Consider the following 25,012-nt stretch of genomic DNA (forward strand, 5'->3'; position numbering starts at 1 on the left):
TACACATCTATATTTCACGTGTCTATCTGAAACTGAACAATAAGAATCCGTTCTCTCTCCAAAATTTTCTTCCTGAATTTTTTCAGTTATACATTCTATTCAAGCAATATATTCTTGTCCTGATCCACAGCGGATGTAGGCACCTAGCTTGAGAAAAACTTTTCTTAACTAAGAAAAGAAAAAAAGGGGTTCCGCTGAAAATGGAAATAAATAGAAACAGCAAGCTCTCTTGTTTCCTCTGCCAGCCACCAATGTGACCCAAAAAGCAGATTCATGCCTGGCATTTAACACACTCAGAAGAGAGATTCTATTTTATTCAGGCCTGGGTGCTCGGTGGATTTTCCACAAGTCAAGCACACCTAGCAGCAGGTTCAAGTGCCTCTTTTATACACAAAAATCACGCATTAGTACTTTTCCAAACACGCCTATCAGATACTGATTGGTCAGTGATTATAATACAATTATAATACAGATTACATAAGGCTTTTAGCACTAGGCATGCTCAGGGGAAGGGTCTTTAACCTGGGCAGGGGTCGTTCTGACCTGGGGGTGTGTTCTTTAGTATTATAATGAAGTATTATAATTCACTCCTAGGAGACTTAAAAACTTAGTTATCCTGCCAAGTTAATCAGTCGATTAGTCACTTTGTCAGATTGTCAAATAATTCACCCTTAACACAATCATTCCCTGGCATCTTTGTTATGATTTCATGATCTATCTATTATCTAGAGACAGAGGTCAGAACACACTCCTCCTAAATTCCTTATCCCTAATCAGGGTCATCTTGGTCTTGTTTCTTGGTGTTGCTTGGCCGTTCTCTGGGGCTCCGTGATTGCCTCCGTATGTTCTGTAGCTATAACTACCATCAATTTGATGTATGCTAACTATTGTCTATAACCACCTGCAAGTGTGGAGTATACTTCTATCAATTATTAACTGTGGCCACTTGTAAGCATGAAGTGTACTCTATCACCAAGAGGCAAAAAGTCACATAACAGCCCTTTCGTGCTGCACTGAAGACTGGCTGGTGAACAGTTTCCCAGCCATAGGTATGTCATAAAACCTGGGGTTTTCTTTGGTGTCAAACAAATGTTCTCATTTAATTCTCTTCACCATTCAATATTTGATACACGGTTTTTATTGATTCTTGAAGAATCTAGACTTTCCAGCATGTGGCTGTCATTCTCTTTTTTTTTTTTTTTTTAATATTATTTTTTATTTCATACACCTCTCACAGAAACTGTCAATATCTATGCTGAGCTGAAATGCATATAGTGTATTTGGTGTAAAACCAATACAGGATTTTGACAAAACAGAAAGCAAGGACTGTTTGGGAGAAGAAAAAAAATAACTGAACGAATGTTGTTGGTTTACCTATTACTTTTAGTAATAGAATTTTCGATGTATTAATGCCCAGTGTTCTTGCTCAGATATGTTAGTATTTTTACAGAGAAAGTCTTTTTTCCTCTGTTTTCACAGTCACACAGCCAAGTAAGGGATGATGGCCAGGAACAGAGTTCAGAACCATCATCTCATCCTCTAAAGTGTTCCTTTGCAATCTCAATTTCCTATATGCTGCCAGTCTAAGTCACCATTTGTCATGTAAGGCTGTTGAAGATTAAATAATTGGCAGTCTTAGAGAAATTTTTCAGAGTCTGTTTTTCGGAGTACAGGCGAAAACAGGACACCAAAAAAAAGGCGCTCTGATGTGGGTTTTTGTGTAGAGCTGCTGCAACGCATCTGTTTTTCCAAGTTGAAAGTTTTGCACTGATCTGTAAAGCGCATCATTTTTTTTTCCGTAAAACTTTCTGCAACTTGCGCACCCTTACGCGCAGCGCCTCCAAAAACAACTGTTAGAAAAGGGTCTCTTTGGGGCATAAAAACCCCAACCCAAGCCGGCTGCAGGTGCCAAGGCTCGTACGGAGCCGGCTTCGAACGGAAAAAAAAAAAAAAAAAAACAAACCAAACCAAACCAAACTAAAACCAAAAAAACCAACCCAATTCTCAGCGAGGCCGGTCCGATCCCCTCCGAGCCTCCGGTGTGGTAACGCGAGGGCGGGCTCGGCGCGGGGGTCGGGCCGGTGCCCGCGCACGCGCCGCCGCGCAGCCGTTAGCGCTTTGTTTTCAAACTCGGGCCTCGCTCCGCGGGCGGAACGACAGCCCCCAGCATGCCCTGCGGCCTGGCGCCCGTCTGAGCGTGCGCGGGCGAGCCGGCGTCCGCGGCGTGCGGGGGTGGCCGCGCCCCTGCGTCAGGGCTCTCCCCCCCCCCCCCCGGTCTAGGACATCGCTGTGGTAGCGTCCGGGCGCCATGTTAGAAGGCCGGAGGGGAAGAGGAAAGTGAAGCGGCGGCGGCCGGGCCTAGCGAACGGCTTTTTCCTCCTTCGGAGGCCTGACCCCGGCCCGTACCATGGTCGCGATTCCCGCTTCCTGGCGGGGCGAGTGACCGGTCCGGAGGCGGCAGTGGTGGGGGAGGACGAAGAAGAAGAAGAGGAGGAGGGAGAAGGGGACGACGCGGTGGTGGTGGTGGCGGCGGCGGAGGAGGAGGAGGAGGAGGGGCCGGAGAGACGATGCCGTTGTAAGTTGGAAAGCTCGCGGAGTGTCTTAAAGGCCCGCGTGTCGCCGGCCCTTGCTCGGCGGCCCCCTGGCAGCGCCCCGTGCTCCCCGCCCGCCCGCCGCGGCCCTTTCTGCCGGCTCTGGCCCTTCCCCCGCTCGCCGGTCCCCGCTCCCGTCCCGGGCTCTTCCGGTGCCGCAGTGCGAGGAGCTGTGGATCCGCTGCTCTCCGCCCAGCCCCCGAGGAGCTGCTTGCTTGCTTCCTTTCCCCCCGCCCTCCACGCTGCGAGCCCCGAAGGAGATGCTGATGTGGCTTTTACGTTCGTGTTGTTGTTGTTGTTGTTGTTGTCTTTTCCTTCGCGATCTCGTAGCGGCAGCCGTCAGGGGGCCGGGCGGCCACGGGGCGGGTGCCCGCCGTGGCCCTCCTCGTCCCGCTGTTGAGCCAGGCGGTACGAAGCGACGCATCCTTAACCTTTTCTCGCCCCGACCGCGGAGGACAGAGCGCTTTTTCCCCTCAAAACTCCCGACCGATGCTGTACACCCCCCCCCCCCCCCCCCCCCCCCCGGCTTCCCTCTGCGGGGGGCGGGGGAGGCCCCGCGCTCCCGGCCGGGCGCAGCGGCGGGCAGCGCCCCCTGGCGGGCAGGACCGCCCCCGCCCCCCCCATCCCCATCCCGCCGCGGGGCTCTCGCCCCCCCCCCCGGAGCGGGCCCGGGGCTGTGCCCCCGCCGCTCGGTAACCCTCCTGCTCGGCGTCAGTGGCGAACAGGGACGCAATTTCATCCCAGTTTCTTCGCCGAGTCCCTTCACCCCCCCACCCCCTGCTTTTTCCCTCTTGTTCTCGTCTTCTTCCTCCCCCCCCCCACGTTGACGTTTTGACAGCAATTGGTTGAGAGGACAAAACTTCCTGCTCCTCAGTTCCGTTGTCCATAATGTTAAGGTTTTATTATCCGGTATAAATTGAGGGAACCAGCCATGGGTATGTGGTCAGGTGGCCTTTAAGAATAAGGCATGTTTATTTGCTAGGTTCGGTTTTTTGGTTGGTGGTTTTTGTTTTGTGGGTGTGGTTTTTTTTTTTTTTTTTTTTGTTGCCATTGAAGAAGAAATAAATAATTTGGGATTATTCACAGTTGTTTCACTATTATTCTTTGGGATTATCCATCGTTGTTTTAAATGTGTAAACTTTATGTGAAGAATAGCCATGCTTGCCCATTGTGCTTGCTTTACTCAGTCTAAAATGCTTCTAAGTTAGTCCTGGGGTAGATAATGAGAGACAAACTTAACTAAAAAAGTTTATGGCAGGAAAACCAGTGGGTGATTGCAGAAAGGAAAATGGTTAGGCCAGGTAGTTTCTAATACTTGTATACTGAGGCTGCAATGTCTTTATAGGTAAATTTTGCACATGTTCGTTGTGGCAATGAAAAATTACCAGAAACCAGCTTTGAAGTTGGTTAGGCTTTTTGGCCTCAGGAAAATGAGAGGGTGTTTACCCTGTCTGCTTTTATTCTTAGTTTATGTTGTTGTGACTACATGAATTCAAAATGCTTAATAACATTTTAAAGTTTGGGCTACTTTTTATGAGTTGTAATAATAGACATTTTCAACTTTGACAGGTTTGGAATGACTTGATCATTTTTCTTAATGCAGGTGTTTATGATACTTTAACTATAAACTCTTAAATATTTGCACTAATATATTGCTATTTTCAGTATAAACATCACTTGGCAACTTCACTAATACGGGAGGCTTATTTTAGTTAGGAAAAGCAAAGATTTCTCAGATTCTGCATTTGTTCTGTCATTTGTACGTTTGGAATGATTGACTTCCTATTATTCAGTCAGGACTTCAAAGTGAACTTTGTAATGCTAGTATGTTGCAGTGCTAGTGATGTTAATTCTTGAGTTTAAGAAGTGATACCTCTGACTTAAGTTTAGAGGAAGAAACAAGGCAAGCTTAGGAAGTTCCTTTTCTGTATAATTCTTTCCAGTTGATGCTTTTATGCTTTTGGATGACAGTCATTTGAGTGAGAGTAGAATAACACTATGTCACTGCCAAACTTTCAAGATGAGCAACTAAATACATTTACTTATTTTTTTTTTTTTTTTGGTCCTGACCTTTAAAGACGTGCTTTAAGCTTCATTTTTTAGGGTGTGTTTACAATTGACAGGCCTAGTCAGAGCTGATCTCCTATACAACCAGAGATTGCCATCACTCTGTACTTGAAAAGCATCGGTTCAGAGTTCTCAAGAGATACACAGCGTTGTTGATACTGCACTGTGTGTGTGTGTATTTCTCTTAGCAGTATGGTACAAAACTATAAAAACAAGCACATTATTTATGTACAAGGCACATCAGTAGTAAGAGAGCAAACACGGGTTCTGCTGGCGCTGATAGCTGGCATTTGCAAAAGCCTTTTAATGTTTAAAAAAAAAATACTAAATTTATCCTAGGAACTTACACGAATTTTTGTAATGATTCTTATTAAATTCTTGTGTGAAGAGATAGCAGCTGCATAAGGGAAAACTCTTTTAAACTGTCAGTTGTTCTAAAAAGCTGATTAGAAACAAAAGTGAATATTTCCCCTATTATAAAGATACATTTTAGTGAACTGTTAGGCACAGAATGTTCCTGTGCATTATCTGAAATGTAAGATGCTAGGGAGAAATAAAGCTCACTGAACCGCACCTATGTTTCAGTTAGGGCTAGGGCTGCAGAGAGGCTACTGACTCAGGGAAGTGGCAGCTATGTTTATGTGAATTGATGATGTCGTCTTTTTATGTAACCTCGGCCTTTCTGACCCTCCAAATAGAGAAACTGCATCATGAATCTGTTTCGTATTAAGTTGCTGATATTACTGCATTTACAGCTTCTTTGCTGAACTTCCATGTCTGCTGAAATCGTTGCAAAAGATTTTTTTTTTTCCTTTGTTTTTTTTTTTTTTTTTAAACCAGAAGTGGAAAAGTGCATTGAGTCATATATCTGACCATTTAAAAGTATTGTAAGTGCTACAAATTTTAACTATTGTTAGTATTGATAACTTCCATATTAGAGTTTTGGAATGTCATTAATTTGTTTTTTCCACTCTTTATTGTAGACAGTCAAGCTTATTCTCACTTCTGAAGTAAGACTTTTTATGTTTTCTTTCACCAAACTTTGCTTTAGACATACGCAAAGTCATTGTTTTCCTGACTGTTAATTAGTGACTGTCAACTTGTATGCCTGAACCAGTACAATACCACATTTAAAATGGCTTGTACTGATGAGGAGTGGATAAATAGTATGTTTCTGAACAGAGAGAGCTCAAGTTTTTATAGCCTGTTTTGGAAGGAATTAAATTATTGCTAACTTCATAAAGCACAGGACCTACTTGAGAGGAACAGTTGCCTTAATTTAAAGTGATAGCTTTAATTTAAGAAATTAATCTAAAAATCTATACTGAGAACTAATTTGTTAGATGTAGAACAGAGGAATTGTATGGCAAGTATAGGTGGATTTACAGTAGCTTTCAGTCTTTTGATGTCACTCCGAAAAAGGCGGGGTTTATACCTGTTAACGTGGAGGTACTGCGCAGAACTTGGAAACGCAGTTGTTCTGGGCTGAGCAGATTTCACCACTGAGACAAATGAATCTCTTAACAGTGAGATGCTTCATGGTATTTCTAGTTCTTGGTTTGATACTTCCTGATATTTTTTGATTCAACCTTACTGAATTTCTTAAATAGTTACTTCTAGAGTTTTTGTCTCCCGAATAGCAGTAAACGTCATATTTGGGTCAAGTGCTACCTGCAGAATTCAGTAGTAGAAATTTCTTTTTGTTTAAACTTGAGAAACTTCTTCTGAAACTATTGTTAGTAAGAATGTTGTGGGTGGGGGGGTGTGTGGACATGCTGCCTTCGCTATTTTTCTCTAAATACTGAAGAGCCAGAGGGAACTCAGGATTGAGTCAGAGGTAGGCAGGATGGATATGAATGGTTGTTCTTCTGCTGTAGGTGAGTCTCTTCCATAGGTCTGTTGCCTGTCATTGCTCCAATACCCATGTTCCAGTCTGTTTTGGGTATCTTGAACATCTCACTGTCAGCTGAAAATTTAATTCATGGTCTAAATGATCCAGCAATTTTCTGCTAGAATGTAAAACTCTTGTTCATGAAGGACAGCTGGATTCTCTTAACCATTTAAAATGTATGTTCCCCGGTAATTGATTTGATTAAGATTTCTTGCCTAGATTTCTGACATCTCTGTGTGGAATGATGGTGTTAGCATTAAGCCAGAAACTTCAATCTGAAGTTGCTGAAGTCCTTGTTGGAGGAGACTTTAAAACAAGCAAATAAAACCCTTCAAAACACATAGTCTGAAATCTGACACAGTGTATGTAGCTTGAGCTCTGTGAATTCAGCTCCAACTGATTGACCAGATGGTGCGATGACCAGTATTGCTTCAGGAGTCTGACTTGGGTATCTTACATCAGTAAATAAGACAGACTGAACTTTACTGAGGTGATCAGTATAGAGAAGAAGGATTAATTGAGATTCTTTAAGTTGTATTTTGTCTGGATATCTGGAGGCAAGACTGAGTGAACCAAACAAAGGTCCTGACTGAAGGTAAAAGTTTAAAGTTAACGTTCTGTGGGTTGTTGGCACTATTTTAAGACATTTAACACCCCACGGTTTCTCTTGCTTCACCAGTGCTGGCCTTACTGTGCATGTCTGTCTGGACAAACTTAATCCTCACCTGAGGCTTAGGGATATATAAGAGGAGCTGTGTGACTTTTAGCAAAAGCAAGGCTTGATGGCCCAAAGCTGGAAGGGATTTTTGTGTGTGCTCCGCACGTATCGAGATGAGTTACATCTTGGGTGGTTAAGATGTATTTCAAGGTGGATCAGGGATGAGTTTTAAACTTATGTGGGATTCAAACTTCTATTTGTTAAATATTACAGCATCTGTTTTTAATATGTTGGTTGTTTGTGTTGCCTTTTATTTCTGTGAAGCATCGTGAATTTCAGGAGTATGGTGTTTAGATAATGTGGTGCTGTTGGGAACTGTATTTTGTTTGTGATAAGAAGCATAAAATCTTAACATAAAAATATTAGTAGTAGAACTGAGGTAGAATACTGGGTGTGAAAAGGAAAAAGTGCTTGGAAGAGCAGGGGTAGGAGACAGGGTTAAATAAAAAGCATCCTTGAAAAAGAAGTTGGGTACAGGATTCTTGTTTCTTCTAAGGATGGAGAAAAGTTCCAGTGTTGTAAAAGAAAACAGTAGTACAGTACTCTGAATTTGTATCTAACTCTTAGTTATGTGTGGGGCAGTGTTAAATAAATACACCTCTATTTGTTCTAAGTCTATTTTCAATTTGCCTGGATATGTGTTCAGGGTGTAACCTGATCTTTAAAAGATGCATTGGAAAGTTTTTCTCTTATCTCACAATCTTCCCCCCTCTACCTTAGAACAACAGTAGTCACTTCCATTTGAAAGGAGTTTAAAAGTGTACAGCTCAGGAAACTGTGAAACCTCTTAGAAGCTTTATTTGTTGTTTGTTGTTTTTTTTTTTTTTTTTTTTTTTTTTTTCCCACTTTTACATTCTGTTGTAAAGTGGTTTTAGCAGTGGTCATATTACCAGGGTCTGTTCTTTTTAATTCAGTAGTTATTGATAACAGTATAAGAAAATACTGCCTACCAAAGCTTTGGGTTCTGAAGAAAAAGTTGCTTAGCTGTACTGTTGTCAGCTTAGTACAGACTGGAATTTTGTGTCTGTGTTTTGATATGGGGAAAAAGTACATGTGCATTTCTTTGTGGAGTCGTGATGTTAATTCATATTTGAATACCAGATACTGGATCATAAAATTTTAGAACTAAACCACTGTAGTTGTTGCCCAGTTTGCAGATGTTTTAAACTGTCGGCATGTGCTCTTCAAATCTGCAGGTTAAACCAGAACATCAACAATAGCATGTTAAATGTAGCTCTACATCATTTTCTGCAACTTTATATTTCTGCGGTTGTCAGGTAGCTCATTCTTATAGCAGAGCAAGAGCAAGATCTTTATATGTGGTTGACTAGCAACATATAAAGCCCCAAACTGCATCTTAATTTTCTTTGTGATGTCAAAAAGCTTCACTATTTTTTTTAAATAACTGCATTAAAAAAAAAAAAGTTAAGAACATGCTTTGAGTTGAGTGTCAGACCTTGACAAAGTCTGCCAAATCTGCCTCTGCTGTTGTCAGGATGGAGTAGCTGGGATGGGACTTTCTGTTGCTGTTCAGTACTCTGATGATTTTTTTTTCTTGTTTGTTATTTTTTTGTTGTTTTGTTTTGTTTTTTTAAATGCTTAACTTCAATGACTAGCAAATTTGACGTACCGCCAAGGTATTGACCCCCTTCCGCCAAGGCCTTAACTTCCCTAATCCTCTCAGGTAGAAGGTTATCATTGATACTTACTTGTCCTTTCTCCTTGAATAAATTTGGTAGTTTAAACTAAGGGATTCCACAAATCATATATCATGACATGTCACAGGTTAAAAACTAGAATGTCGATATGCCCTTTCAAGAGGGAAGTTACTGGAGTGGAGTGATTTTCATGGTTTTAGGAAAAAGGAAGAGAGAAGTCTAGGAGTGTTGATCATTAGCATTTTCTTGCTAGGATGTAACTTGTAAATTAAAGCTGGAAAAATGAGCACATAGTGTTGAAGTGTATTTCTCAGTGATAACATACTTTTCATTTAAAAAAGCAGCTATCAGATGCTTTATTTTGAGTTTCTTGGTTTTGTGGGAGGTAGGGAGTGGAGAGAGAATATACCTTTGCCTGTTTCTTTTATAGTAACTTTCATGACTTCGCTGCCCTTTAAATGAATGAACATGGGTCACCTTGCACTAGTTTATTTCTCCCTGAAATGAGCTTAACAAACTTTTTTTGCCAAAAAGTATATTTTTTCTGTCATTTTCCAAAGGCCCTGTTCAGCTATCTTTTGGTGTGTTACAGAAACCTAAGATTGGCCTTAATTTCAGCAGGTGTAAACAGTTGAGCTTCAATTTAAATGTTTTTAGCCGGAAATAACCCATATTCTCTTCAATACTAATATACATTGAAATGTAAGGTTCATTTTATCTTCTGGAGTTGTAAAATCTTCTAGAAGGCAGCTGTGCTGAGAATTGTTACATACAGTCCCAGTGAGAGTGTTCTTCTAAATTCCTCAACCTTCAAACACTTGTGTAGGAGGATCCTGTGCTGTTGACAACATCCGTATTTTGTTCTTATAAGATACATGAGTATAAAAGCAGTAACTGTAAAAACTGTTTTGGGGTAACAATTCCCACAGATGTGTATTGGGTAATTGATTTAATAGGTTGTTTAAAACTTTCATTTCTGTGAACAGTTTCAAAGTTTATTTTGTGCCCTATGGCCATGCGCTTTTACTGTCCCTGCAGGGATTGGAGATAATACTAGTTTGAGTCGTGTCAACGTGATATTTTGTGCAGAGAGACCTGCACAGTGCACTGCCGGGGTTACGCTCTAAACCAGCTCAGGAGAGGGATCTGATGTTTGCTTGGTTTTCACGCATTGGAATTTTGGGGGCAAGGTGAAGGATTATTTTTGTTATTAGCTCCCAGATTGGTGAAGCATGGCCCTTACAAGCAAGTGGAAGACAGAGGGCTCTGTCAGCATTATTGTCTTCAGGAGTCTGCTTCCCAGAATCTGGGTCTGAGTGACATGGAGTCTTTTTTTGAAGTCTAGCAACAGCATCTGCCAGGCTGTTTTGCCAGCCCTTTCAGTGAAGTCTAGTATCTGTTGAATTGGATACAGTTTCTAGTTATGGATGGGTGAAAGTTGCAGTCAGACCATCAGGAAATTATAACACAAAACTAAAATATTGACTGCTTTATATTACTGCTTGAAAAACCTGTAAAAATAAACTGCAAAATTTTAAATTAAAAAACAGATTTATTTTTTCAAATTAACAGTTGGCAAAATGGGAGAAATTGTAATTCAAATTCGACTTGCTTTGTGGTATAAGTAAAAATATTCATAATATTCACAGGATGTTTCTGTATTGAGACCTTTTGTTTTCTGACTGCTTTTTTTTTTTTAGTAGCAACTAAGTGGCTGAAGCTACTATTTGTGTTGACATTCATTAGGTGATTAAAACCTCTTAGCTGGAGGAAATAGTGTCAAATAATGTTCCCATACATTTTTTTTTGGAGATTAGATTTTTTTTTTTAATGTAGTTTTTAAGTATTATTTTTCCTGCTTTGCTTCCCCCCCGCCCTTTTGCTAACAAGCAATGGGACATATGTGCTAGAACTTGCGGTATGACTGAATTACTGATTTCAAACAAATTATAGTACTTAGAATAGTTTTAAAATGGGTTTAACTTGTGGAAAATAATATAAAGTTTTATTGATTTCTGTCAGTTTACGTTAGGATATTGTTTTTTTTTAACACTTAGTTTTCATGGAAATGAGGAATGAAATCTTGAGGAGATGATGATAACAAATTACGGAAATAAAAGTGAAGTTATTGTAGTTTTCCCACATATAATATGTAGTTACCCCGAAAAATTGTTTCTCATTTGCATGATAGAAATAGTATATAACACGTAGTAACATGAAGGACTGATAACACAGCAATATACAGGGGAACGTTATGCTTACCAAGAGTGGGACTTTCACATAAGATGTCAGCTGGAATTTTGGCATGGAGGATTCTCTGTTCTTTAGATTTTATGAAAGTTGAAGGAGCTCAGACTGGTGATAATAAAGCTTTTGCCCTAGTGGAATGAATAATTGAATTCTGGGAAAAAATATTAATCTGAATTAAGAATTAGTTATACATTTAGTATTAAAACATTACTTTATACCTTTGAAAGAGAGTAATCTTATGTAGTAGGAATATAACTGAAATGATGCAGTGTAACACTTGTACATTCAGGTAGTACTTCAGTTGTTGGTAAGGCTTTTTGAATAGCTGTTGATATAATAGCCTCGTTTTCTGAAATGTCTATTTTGATGGGAGATCATAATGCTTTTGCTGGTCTCTGAAAGGTTGATTAGTTTAAGTAACAAGTTGGTTTCAAAAAAAGCTTTTCATTATGCTTAAAAGCAATGCTTTATCATTTTCAGAAATCAAAGATAGTGGAATAATACTCATAATTTAGAGCAAAGGTATATATACATCAATACAAAACTAGTATTTAATGTTGCAAGTAACCTTTAGAGCTTTTTAAATACAGATTTATGTAGTATGTTAAACCTGTGACGTATATAATGGCAAGTGTTCTTAAAATTTTTCTGTCTAAAATGCTGAGGTATAAATTTACGGTACAGTACTGAATATGCTTAAGAAATTTTTTAATGGCTACCTGTTGCTAGTATCAGGTTAAAAAAGTTTTAACTGTATGGGTATAGCATGCAGTAATCACTGAATCCAAACACTTGTATGTTACACAGGACCAAGTGTAGTTTTGAAACAGTTCAAATTATTAGCCTTAAAGCTCAAAATACTCCGAAAATAAGGCTGTTTAAATGTAAATGTCACAAACAAATATGCCTGTTACGAAAAACTGCACGGCTCTTTTTCATCCAGGATGCTCATCTGGGCAAGCTGTTACTAGTTCTGACAGTATGATGGTAACTTTGCTTTTGTGTTTCTGCTGAAATTCTTTCGTGTGGTCTCCTCTCCTTTCCTGTAACACTGAAGTATGGGGGGATTGGCTTGAGAGTATCATCTCTGTGCTTGAGGTTTGGCTCCGGATCTCTCTGTTTAGCTTGAAAAGTGCAAGGCAGGGATGCTACGAGGGCTGTTCACTAGTGGGCTAGGTCCTAGCAGATAGGCCCCATTGTGGTGAGTTAGGTTTAGTTTAGGCTTGCTTTCCTATGTAGAGAAATACATGAGGTAAAACGACATGTTAAGGCAACAGGAGGGATGTGGAGAGAGTACTGCTTACATCCTCCGTACTTGTGCTAGGCCAAGTCTAGCACAAACCTGGTAATTCTCTCCCCACCCTCCCCAGTGAAGCAAGGCTCTGTGTAACATTGCCAGCAGAGATTGAGCTGACATTGCTCATCCAACCATCCCGTATGATGCCGATGGACTCAAAATGTACTAAAGCCTCCTTACTCGTGTGAATGTTTTGAGTGTGTGAAGTCAGCTGATGTAAAAGATCATGCCTCTTAGCAACTTGTAACACTGCAAATAGAGATGGAGAAAGGTAATTCTGTTGTTGTCCTTAACACAGATTGATCTGGGATATAAATGCTAACAGTAAGTTTAACTCCTTATTTTCTTAGTATGTGTCTCTTGTCTGTTACTCTGAGAAAAAATAATTAAAAAAAATTGTTTTTGTTTGTTTCTGTCAGTAACTTTATCTAATTGCCTTTATTAGTCCCATTACAACCCAGGGATCACAAACACAGCAACTACAGAAGCATTATGGCATTACCTCACCTATCAGTTTAGCTGCCCCCAAGGAGTTTGACTGCATGCTTACCCAGAAATTAATCGAAACCCTAAAACCTTATGGTGTATTTGAAGAGGAAGAAGAACTGCAACGCAGGTGAGTAAATAGCAGGGATTTTCTCCTATCTTGAGGTTCACGTAGTTGAGTGCTGAGCCCCAAGCATGTTTATGTTCTTTCAAATGCTTTCTTAAAAGCAGAGTGGAATATTAAGCTTGACTTTCCTCACCTTACGAGGAATACTGCTGAACACAGAAAGGAATTAAAATGACCTCTAAATTTTGGAGGCTGGCTTGCTTTTTTTATTTGCCCCTTCATAGCTGTTTTGCTCTGGTGGCACCTATACTTTTCTTCTTATTAAGCTTTCTAGAGTCTTTTGCTCTCATTACTGCTTCTCACTGTTCTTTTAGGTGCATGTGTTTTATAAATTAAGGTTTTATTTTGAGAGTGAGTACAATTCATATACCTAGAGTGTATGTAGGCCTTGCACGCTTGCATTTTTTTCTGAGCTTAAATCACTTGAACATCTTTAAAGGGGAAAAAATAGTGGCAATGTTGTAAGAGTGACTTTGTTTCTGAGTGTGTGTATATATATATATATATATATAACAAGATCTGGAATTAGATCTGCAATGTTACTCTAGTTGACCTACTGTGTAAGGATGATAAGGGACTTAAAAAATACTGCTACTTTGGTCTAAGTTCATGACCTGTGATTCTGCTGTTTTATCAATAGGATTCTAATTTTGGGAAAATTAAATAACCTGGTGAAGGAATGGATACGGGAAATCAGTGAAAGCAAGGTATGGATGTAGTTTATATGAACTGCTCATACTAAGAGTGCTGTGGGAAGATAGTTCCAAGATATATTCCCAGTCTAAATAGGATGAGTTTTAGATTCGGAGATCAGATTTGTTCAAATTGGAAAAAGAAATGCTACCTCTGTGTAGGTTCTTTTGTTTCCAGGAAGCATCGCCCCTTCGAAGTAGAATCTTGTCAGAGAAAGAAACTGATAAATATTGGAAAAATTCATGGCAATTGCAATAGTAACTTTCAATTCTTCCCTCTTCTCCACAGGTAGCAATATAGCTTGACTTCTTTGTCAATATGCATATGTATAGTACCGTGTTTATTAAATGCTTAGGTTGTTTGGCTTTGTAAGCCAGTGCTAGATCTTAAAACGGACTTCTTGCAGCTTTATGATCTGTGATCTTTAATGTCAATCCTGTAATGTTACGTTTGTAGACATTAATAACAATAGTGTTTCTGCCAGGTTATAGTCCCTGCTCCCCTCCCCCTCCACTTTTTTGAATGATTATAGGCTTGCAAAAATGTAAATATGAAAGTGGCTTTTTTTTTTGATCCGGAATTTTTAAAGCTGTTTTGCTTTCAGTATATATAGGATTGCATTTCTTCTGTATACTCTCTTATGAAATGGGAATTTATATATGAACAAGATTATGGGTGGGAACAACCCTGCTAGATACCTGTTGATCCTTAAAAACAAAATAGTGGGAATATCCTGACTGGTGTAAGATTGGAAACTACTTAAGTTCATCCAATATACAATGCAAAGTAATTAATTTTTGATTTGTTTATATCTTTTGCTGTGTAACCATTAATGTAGGGCTTCAGATTGTAACATTGCATCCTGTTATGAAAGGGTAACTGTCTTTACCCACAGTACTGTGGATTCAAGAGGTTCCTGAAGACAGAAATCTAGGAACTTTAGTAGATGAACCTGAAGAATTTAAACATAAAATAAATACCTCTCCCAAAAGCAAACTTTTATTTAAAGAATGTAGTATGGATGTCTCTCGAAGTAATTTTATAAAAACTTACACTGTAATTACTATTTTTCTGTTGCTCTAAATTGGAATCCATCAAGTCAGTCTAAAAGGTCTGAATATTAAGTAGAGTGTGTCTAATGTCCATAATATTTTAAAGCTGATGCTCCTGAAGTATAGAACTGCTAGAACAATTACCAACCTTGAGGCAGTAGTGTGTAATGTAGTTGAAATGTTGCAAATAGTGCCCAGGTGGCAAACTTATCTCCATCTTTTCTGTAAATACTAAGGTTATTTCAGAGGTAACTAGACTACAACAATTTCTTGGAATATTTTTCCTTTTGTTTCAGAATAAATTTTGTTTTAAAATAAATTTATAACTTGTTAAAGTAAAATAACCAATTTTTATTTGTTCCATTTAGAATCTTCCACAGTCTGTAATAGAAAATGTTGGAGGAAAAATATTTACATTTGGATCCTATAGATTAGGGGTTCATACAAAAGGTAACATTTACTTTTGTTATAAAAACTCATGTGTTTGAGCTAAGGATGTTTATGTAAATGTTACACTTAAGTAATAAAAACTTGTTGTCTTTTGAGGTGATGAGATTTTTTTTTCCTTGGGTTTTTGTGTTTGGGTTTTTTTTTTTTTGGGTTTTTTTTTTTTTTTGTCAGCCATCTCCGGTCTTAATTCTAAATAAAAGAAATATGTTCCTTTATTATGTTTTTGTCATGGGTTGAGAGATGGATAAAGTTGAAAATTATTTAAAAGTAGAGAAAGTTTTATACTTGGATTCTCATGGTTTGTTCTTTGAAAATTACTACAAATGTTCCGCAATTGAAGGAAGAACGTATGTATGTATGTATTCAGTATGCTTAATGGCCATGAGCATTTTTTTAAACTTTTTTCTTATTTGGTTTGAACTTAGTATGCCCAAAGAAAAGCCATTCCATAGGAAAAGAAACTAATTTTCCTGTTTGGTTTAAGAAAAAAATATTCTAGCTATTGCTGGCATTTCATGTGTGTTAAGTGTAACTTGTGCTAATAAACCATTTCAGGTGCTGATATTGATGCCCTCTGCGTTGCACCAAGGCATGTTGAAAGAAGTGACTTTTTCACATCGTTTTATGAAAAACTGAAACAACAAGAAGAAGTAAAAGATCTGAGGGTATGTGAACTAATACAGCTCGCTGAACTGAAGATGCTGAGAAGTTAATAGTGAAAGATGATGTATTAAATGAGTAGATACGACTTTGCTGTTAAGGCTTGCAGTGGATTTTTAGTTAAGCCTGCAGTAAAGCCTACTACCATAGTTGAAATAGAGATTCTTCAAATTTCTCTGTTCTCAGTTAATAGAGACACTTGTTTAAAAATCTGCATGGCAGAATGATCTCCTAGCACGTGTGTTAGTACTGCAAGATTTCTGCTTGCTCTCTGGCAGCGGGCAGCTGCAAATGTGTTAGCTTGAAAAGAATCAGTATCGAGTTTGTGTGGTTTTAATGAAGGTTTTTCAAGTATACTGTTACGCTGCTGTTTTTATGTTTTCATGCTGATATAAATAATTACAGTGGTTGATACTAACTAAACCTTCTGTGTTGGCTATCAACTGTGCATTTGAAAATGGAAGTTAGATTTTTAGTGTGTCCCATTAGATGTGTGTGGAAGATTTTTAGCATGTAAAGATGAAGATTTCCCTCTAGGAATGGAAGACACGCTGGTATAGAGTATTCTATTATACATAAGCAACAAGCCTCCCTAGATCGACTGGGAGCTTTAATCTTCTCGGTGTCGGTTCTGAGTAAATTTTCTCTGCTGCAATTTTTTGTTGTTGTTTGGATGAAAATCGTTGTTGGCAAGTCTTAAACTATGGTTTAGTCCTGCTCCCCTAAAATAAATGGAGCTGTCTTTTCAGCATTCTTCCACTTTATGCATCATGTAGCTGGGAACTACCAGGGTAGTGCAGACATCTGGTGGTAGTACTATATGAACTAAACCAACTGTTTTGAATGCTGTATTATCAGAACACTTCTAGTAATCTAGTAGTTTTAGTAATCACTTTTAGTAAGATTTAAGTACACCTGCTATAATTAAGAGGATTCAGATTTTCAGATTTCCACATAACTTTGCTATAAACTCTAACTCAAGCTAATGCAGTTGATTTAGCAGCAAGGGAGATCAGCGTACGCTGTTCAGTGCAGCTGTGCGGTAATGCAAATAACCGTTAAGTCAGGGTGTTACAACACTTCTAAATCATTCCATCTAGGTCTCAGAAAGTTTGTACATCTCCATCTTTAGGGAATGTAGTCTTTCTTAATGGTTGCTCTAGTAAGTGAGTCTGAGGGACTTACGAATGTCATATTTTGCTTAGCATCCATCCTGCCGACTGGTAACATTAACCTCAACTAAGGTTAAATGCGTAGTGTTGTCTCCTCCTTTTGTTAAGAACTGGAACACTCTTACAACTGTGTTTAGCATTTCTTATTTTAGGAACCTCTTTGGAGGCATGCAGCATTGTTTGGTTTTACGAAAGCAGCGCTGCTGAGTTCAGGAAGGTGTTATTCCTAGCCGATTGCAGAGTAGATACGAAGTTCCATAGTTTCCTCATGGATACTGTTTGTCAGAATACCTTATTAATGACCACGTTTACAAAAGATGCTTGAGCTCTGGAGACTGGTGACTTGCTACTGGTTTAGGTGAAGTCAGGCTGCATAGTTACACAGTTGTCTCCTTGTCATTTCTTACAAAATACCAACTGCAGAAGCAATAGAAGTAAGAGGCCTCTTAGAGTAAGAATCCCCATGGCTTGGCCTGAGAATACTCAGAGATGCTGTGAGGAGTATGGTGCTTGCTCATGTGCTACGTGTAGTGAGAAAGAGCTGGACCTTGAGGTAACAGCAGAGCTGGATGGTATGAATCTGGGTTGTAATTAACATCTGGACAGCTGTAGCACGCATAGATCGGTGCTTACTGCATAAATCCGCAATGGTGAAGAAAGATATTGCTGACAAAAAGTGACGTGAAAACAGAAGACCATCTGTATAAGTACCATTTCATTGTGATTGTTTAGACCTGCTAGCTATTGCTTGTGAATGTTCATTGCTATACTGAAAATAAAATGTAACTTTTTTCCCCTCAGGCTGTTGAAGAAGCTTTTGTCCCAGTTATTAAACTTTGTTTTGATGGAATAGAGGTAAAGATCATATTTTATTTTGTTTTGTTAGAACATGGTTAAAGTTTTCAAGATCTCCATAACTCGTGTAGTATTCATATTAATGAATGCTATTAAAGTGACTCTCCTAAGGTCATACCCAAGTCCTTAACAGTCCTCACTTGTGTAATTTAAAGTGGGGCTCTAAGCCTGGAATAAGTCTTTCCTGATGTACGTAAAACTGCATGTAGAATACCTCCCTGTTCTTTCTTAGGCACTGCTACCCACGTGTACTGACTATTTTACTGACCTGTAGAGTACCAATAGTGGTATTATTAAGACACCATTCAATAGAAATTATATTAATAAATAATGTAGCATTAATAATTTTTTGGCTGCTAATGATTAACTGCCCAACCCTGAAATGCAGATTTGCTTCAATACCTTTATGCTATAGGAAGTTGTGTGATTGTTGATCAGTTCTAGAAAATACATTGCTGAAGGCAAACTGGGTATCCCCTTTGGCCTGATCTTTTCAGCTGTCTGTAAAGACATGACCAAAACAATGGTTTTGGTGCCTGTAGCCTGACGGATCAGCTGTCTTGGAGTGATGAACCTTCTTAAGTTATCTTCTACTATTTTGGGAGAAGTTGCTGAGAAAACAGCTACACTGTTTTCAAAGGATACTCGATATTTTTCAGACTGTTTTAGAGTCAGCCTGTCCTCTTTTCTTGGTGACGAAACAAAGAGGAATGAACTGTTCATACATACACACAGTTCCCTCAGACTTGTAGCTGGGTTATGTCAACCAGTAACTGGTGGGTATAAGAAGGGTACTTCACAGCGGGCGAAGAATTCCCATGCTAATCTTCTGATACACAATGTGATTTGAAGAGCTGTAGTATTGCGTGCAAGACTGGACGGTTCTTTCTCTCCCAGTCTTCAGTTAAAACTCTGCTTTGTAATTTTAATGGTCATTATAATAAGGTACCAGCGATTTCTGAGTCTCAGGAAGATGAACCACCCCCCTTTGCCTACCTCCATCCAGTTTTACTTATCTGTATTGTCACTGACATTTGTGTCAGTTGACACTTAGGCAGAGAGATGTTTTCTCTCCAAATGAGAGATGTGCAAAGAAATGGAATACCATGCAGTAAGGTAGCCTGTGACTTTGCACCTGTGTCAGCCATTTGATTGCTGTCCTTGTGCAGTTGGGTGGTAGGAACATTTTTCAGGGGAATCGCTTTTCTGTTTACATAGCTTAAGTATTCATTCTAAATATTGAAACTTGCCATAAGCATCCTTTGGTTAATCTGTTTTTTGTATGTATGTTTGTTTTTTTTTTCCAATCATTTACATTCAAGCCAGTGTTGTCTCTCCTTTTCTAAAAATGAAATTTGAAATACAAGCTAAATAGGGAAATAAAAGGATTGTCTGCTATAAAAGTAGTAGTGTCTAGCTCCAATATAGTAATTTATGATGGGCTCTGTCTTAGGTTTATGACTGATACTTAATTCATGTTGCTGAAAGTGCACGAGAGTTTGCTAGTCTTGAAGACGATCTTATCATAAGCGTTCTTTAATATGTACAGGTGTTGTTAGGCCACAGTTTCTGATGGTTGCATTTGTGCCCAGTATGTCAATAACACAAGATTTTAATTTTCCTTTTCCTAATCCAGGCAAGAGGTGTCAGAAGTTATTATCTCTGTAAAGAATGCATTAGAACTGAAGAAAAGGACTGTAGTTTTGTGGTGATCCTGTCAGTTAAACTTCACAAGTTTCTGCCGATGCCAGTCTTTACATACACATTTTATGTTATTGCTTAGAAGAAACAAGAACTTTTTCTTGTTCTTCTCGTAGAAAACTGATATCCCGCCCCTCAAATGATATAGGACAGGCTATTCATTTCTTGAGTTGAAAAAACCTGTTTAGTGCTGATGAACTTTGAATCTTTAGAGGTGTTAGACCTTCTAGAGATCAGAATAGAATTTCAAGCTGAAGTTAATTCTGAACTTGTTTTACATTTGAAAAATAGTACTTTTGACTTAAGTAGAAACTTGTAGTACAAAATGTTAAGACCAGCTATTAAAGAGTTTAAAATCAAAAGTGCACAGAATACTTCACTTTTCTTTGGAGAAGCGCTTCATAGTTTAAAACGGATGAATGCGAAGTTTTAAATGCCTACAAAAAGTTCTTAATTTTAAGATATTCTCAGCTTTGTTTTACCTGAAATAATTTTAATGTAACTAACCAAGTTTTGTTCTTGGTGCAATACCATTAGGTGTTTCATGCTCTTGCAGGTGAGGTGGTATCAGTACGTGATGCTTAAAAGCGTTACCTGGTGAAGGGGGCCTGTTGCCCAGCAGAGCAGCTGCTGATACACTCGTTATATTCTCATCATGCTGACTGACTGATACCTAAACCTAGGATTGGACAGGCAAACTGACTTCTCCACTCTGTGTAATGACCTTGAAGTGTGTGGAACAATGTAAAACTAGTTGAGTGCCAAATAGTCTTTAGATGTTCTTGACCTATAAAAGCTATGGTGATCAATTGTTGCGGAAGCAATAGCAGAGAAATGTCACGTATATTCAGAATTTATACAAATTCATACAGTTGCTCAGTAGCTTGCTGGATTTTCAGAATTTCCTGTTTCATGTAATCAGGTACTTTTCATAGATACTGGTGCTATACAGAGGCACCTAGTTGCAGGTGTGCTTTACAGTACTAGATGGGAAAGGTCTCCTACATTTTTCTGCAATTCAGTGATCATTTTGAGAATATTCAGGTTATGTTTTTCCCAACTTGCTCTGACATAGTAGAATGTTGTATTCTGGACCTAGAAGTGGTGCATGTCCCCAAATTATTTTTGTTGACAGTCAACATTGATTTTACTTGTGTGCTGGTTCTCTGTTGATCTTAATGTGTGTTTTATCCTCTTGGAAAAGGAGCCGTAAGATAGGTGAAGCATTTGGGAGTGTTTCTTTTCGTGTCTGTGAAGGTTGTTAGTATATATAGTTTAAAGAGATTCTTTGTACTAGGAAGATTACTGTTAATAAACGTGATGAAAACAGTTGTCTAATGTCTTATCTCTCTCTTTTTTTTTTTTTTTTAAGATTGATATTTTGTTTGCAAGATTAGCACTGCAAACTATTCCTGAGGATTTAGACCTACGAGACGATAGCCTACTTAAAAATTTAGACATTAGATGCATACGAAGTCTTAATGGTACGTATATACGATTTTGCATATAAACTTCTTATCTTCAATAAGTATCCTAGGTGGCTTGGTACAGTAGCTTAGCTGTGGACTTGACCGAAAGTATAGCAACTTCATATGTGGAAATAGTCATAGCCTGTTTTATTTATTTTTTTGGAAAGAAGGGTTGTTTCTTGTTGGCCCAATTTTTATCAAAGTTTTTCTTTCATTTAGCTAGTAAGTGGTGCTGCCTAGAAATTAATGGGACTTGCAAGACCTGTGTGGAGCACCATCTATTTCTAGAAACAAAGATGTGTGCGTGTTTTTTAATTTTATGCATATTAAAACATATAATGGAATTGGTTCAGTGATGAATTGCAGCTATCAAAATACTGTCAGTTTGAGGTCAGGACTTCAGTAGCTCACCAGCTTGTGTAACCCTTGAACTTTCCTATAATACCTCAGCTTGAAAAATGGCTATTTTGTATGGGACAGTAGGGGCTTCAGCCTGTACGCAGCTTGGAGATGAAGAGGAGCACGTGAGAGATGACAGAATTCTGTTATGAGCTGAAAACTTGATAATTTGAGATTATTACAGCAACTTGCACAGTTTTGCAAAATACACATTTCCGCAGTCTCTAGAATTCATACCGGCCTCTTACTTGCTTTGAAAGGAACTCCCACTCTTAGATAATGCTACTTATTTTTTTCTTTTTAAATCAAGAATCAAGTTGTTAATGTTGTCATCTGTAATGTTATTCTTAAGCCTGAAAATATCCCATCAAAGTAAGGATACAACTCATATGTTTAAAAACTATTTATTTTTAGCCTGTTCTCATAAATTCAAACAAAGCTTTGACCTATGACTTCCAGGTTTTCTGTAAGTCCATGAAGACTCATGCTTTTTAAATTTGGCTGCATGTTCTATGATATACTGCATGTAATCTCGTCGCAGCAGAACTTGAAACTTGTTTGTTTCTTAAACAGCTTGTACAGGTCATTAATAACAGCAAATCAAGTAGCAGTCTGTAGTGGTTTTAACCCAGCCAGCAGCCAAACACCAAAATACAGCACTAGCTACTAAGAAGAAAAATTAACTCTATCCCAGCCGAAACCAGGACACAGTCCAAAATTGTAACTGTGCATTCATGAATTGTCTTCCTGACTGCTGCTGTAAAACAGCAAAAAATAAAAAAAAATTAAATGGAAATAAGTTAAGCTTTCTAATTCAAAACAAAAGTGACTAAAATACAAAATGAGTTTTCAGCATGCTGATCTAAAAAGTTTGTTAGCTTTGAAGGTGAAGGAGGATAAGCAGAAAACTTCAGAGGCAGCAAGTGTAATGGATTCTTTCTTTTGGCAGGTTGCCGGGTAACCGATGAAATTCTGCATCTAGTACCAAACATTGACAACTTCAGGTTAACACTGAGAGCTATCAAACTGTGGGCAAAACGTAAGCAGTTTTATTCCAAAATTTGTGAAGTTTTCATCAACTCTTACGGTTACTGATAACTCTCTCCTTTTATCTCTTTCCTTCTCAATCCACAGGCCACAACATCTATTCCAATATACTAGGTTTCCTTGGCGGTGTTTCCTGGGCTATGCTAGTAGCAAGAACTTGCCAGCTTTATCCAAATGCAATAGCATCAACTCTTGTACATAAATTTTTCTTGGTATTTTCTAAATGGTATGTTTTGGATTTGTTTGTTTTTTGTTTTTTTCTTTTTTTTTTTTTTTTAATTTAGATTACATTAAAATAAAATTGTTTGTAGACACTACATTTTAGTCCTGTTTTTATGGTATCATTTTCAGCTGTTACCAGATTAAGACGGTAGTTATGAGCATTGTTCTTGCTGCCAGAAAGTTGTTAGCTTGAGTTTTTCAATAAGTCATCCAACATGTCTTGTTCTTAAAGTATCCAAAACAAAGCCACCCAGTTTTTAATTAAAATTTTCTTAAGTATTTGTTGTAACTCAACATTACTCGTCAGAGCAGACACCCCAAAATTTAGTCTTTTAACGTTCAGACACTGGGATGATGGGAAAAGGAGGCCTGTCAGTATCTGGTTTAGGTGCATAGCTTAAATGCAGTTTAGGAGAACCAGGGGCAAAAGCGTGGGGTTTTTAACCTTTTTGGTGTGGAGAGGTAGGTGTTTTGAAATTACATATGATTTCATACTCCTGAGCTAGTTCCTTCAGAAAGGTGGTTTGAATAACCCTGGGAACAATGGGAACATTCCATGTAAATTTAGAGTGAATGGGACAAAAATGTACTTTGCCGATTACAAAGGAATACTGTTTTTTCTTGAAAGAGCATGCCTGAATACCTCTCTTCTTCGTGAGCCATTGACAGATTTTTAAGAACCCTTGTACCGAGGTGTCGCTTTACTTCAAGTATAGTCTCTTTCCTTCTTAATGTGAAGATAATTTCCACAGGTTCAGTGCCTTGTATGCATAGGCTTTATAGCATCTTTGAGGTACCTAGTGTTCAGTAATACCTTGCCACACTAAGCTAATAGAGGAAAATTGTTTGCAAGCCCCGTTTAATGCGTTCCTTATATTGCTGTCCATTTTATATGTGCATAGCATAGGAGCATTAATGTACAAATCGCAAGAGATTAACTGACTTCTCTTTATAGGAAGATAACTTTACTCATGGGAATAGAGACGACTCGAAGAACAGAAGTGTTACCTTTTTTTTTTTTTAGTGTTTCATTCAGCATGGTTTCTTTTTGTCTTCATTGGAATTTTTTTTTTTTTTTAATACATATGCTTTGTAATGATGTTATAATGCTGTAATCATGCTGGCTGTTTCTTCTGTAGTTTGTCCAGGGAACAGCTAGCTTGAAGATGGACCCAATGTCAGTTTTCATGGAGGAGTTTAGTTACCTAAACCAGTGGTTATAAAGCTCCAAGACGAAAGAGAATCAATTGTTCTGATGTCCTGGAGAAGCTAGTTCCAGCTGTATTGTAGTTCAGCAGTACAGCTTATTTAAACAACCCCAGTTACGCCAGCGTAGTCTTGAGGAAACGATGCTTTACCTTGAGAACAGAGTTAAGGATCGCATTCAGAAATATTGTTTGTTGAACATACGTGGTTGTATCCAATAGTCTTATTCAGTGCTACAATCTTTTTGAACAGGGAATGGCCAAATCCAGTGCTATTGAAACAGCCAGAAGAATGCAATCTTAATTTGCCTGTATGGGACCCAAGGGTTAGTGTATTATTTTTTCCCCTATAAGTCACACTGTACAATAAATTCAGTTGCTTAAAGAATCCTAGGTGAACTTCATTTTGGGTTTATTAAACGTATTATTTTGGTACTATGTCTTCTTTATGTGTCACTTCTAGTTGACCTGGGTGTGGAACAAAGTTAGCTTAATTTTCTAAACTGACGGCTTGAAGCACACTTGCTAACAGTGTACTTTTTACTCCCAACTTTTGCAGTAAGTGATTTTCGTAAATACTCAGCACGATTAGATAGACGCCTTAAAACAATGCATTTGTTAAAAACTGCTTATCTTAAAATGGTTTGCTGCTGACTTAAAACCTGTTACTTTTGCAAGTATATTGAATTTTCTTCAGTGCAGCAGGCACAGCTGGATAGGTTTGGTTCCCTGTAGTTGCAGTAATGTGTCTTTTCATCTTGGACCAAAGAAGATTGTAACTTGAAGTCCTTGACTTGTTTTGTAAATTATTTATAATATTTGATCTCTATCTCTGTAGTACTTACGTTAAGGACATTGGACATTAATGTCCTTCAGGTAGTCAGTAAGACAGCTTGAAGCAGATGCTCAGCTCACATTCCGAGGTGTCAGCAGGGCGTAGCGTGAATGTGTTGCTGTTTTGTCAGTTTTAGAATAGGTGGTGTTCAACTAACCTTTTTTTGG

The 25,012-nt window shown here is 38.4% G+C and overlaps 1 protein-coding gene across 6 annotated transcripts in view; it reads left to right on the forward strand.

Moving 5' to 3' along the window:
• Nucleotides 1-2,278: 2,278 nt before the first annotated feature.
• The window catches only part of PAPOLA (poly(A) polymerase alpha), a 44,674-nt gene continuing 21,940 nt past the window's right edge, over nt 2,279-25,012 (forward strand). For 4 of the 6 annotated variants that reach the window (XM_042790581.1, XM_042790582.1, XM_042790583.1 and 1 more), the window contains exons 1-10: nt 2,280-2,575; nt 12,918-13,088; nt 13,726-13,792; nt 15,199-15,280; nt 15,836-15,945; nt 17,914-17,967; nt 21,041-21,152; nt 22,486-22,575; nt 22,671-22,809; nt 24,264-24,336. In XM_042790581.1, coding sequence (XP_042646515.1) covers nt 2,568-2,575; nt 12,918-13,088; nt 13,726-13,792; nt 15,199-15,280; nt 15,836-15,945; nt 17,914-17,967; nt 21,041-21,152; nt 22,486-22,575; nt 22,671-22,809; nt 24,264-24,336 — 906 coding nt within the window. In that variant the 5' untranslated portion in view covers nt 2,280-2,567. Of the gene's footprint in view, nt 2,576-12,917; nt 13,089-13,725; nt 13,793-15,198; nt 15,281-15,835; nt 15,946-17,913; nt 17,968-21,040; nt 21,153-22,485; nt 22,576-22,670; nt 22,810-24,263; nt 24,337-25,012 lie in introns of all 6 variants that reach the window. The other 2 variants (XM_042790584.1, XM_042790585.1) reach the window with 2 other exon arrangements.

Source organism: Tyto alba, unplaced genomic scaffold, assembly GCF_018691265.1.
Source record: "Tyto alba isolate M040663 unplaced genomic scaffold, T.alba_DEE_v4.0 Super-Scaffold_18, whole genome shotgun sequence".
NCBI classification, from domain to species: Eukaryota; Metazoa; Chordata; class Aves; order Strigiformes; family Tytonidae; genus Tyto; species Tyto alba.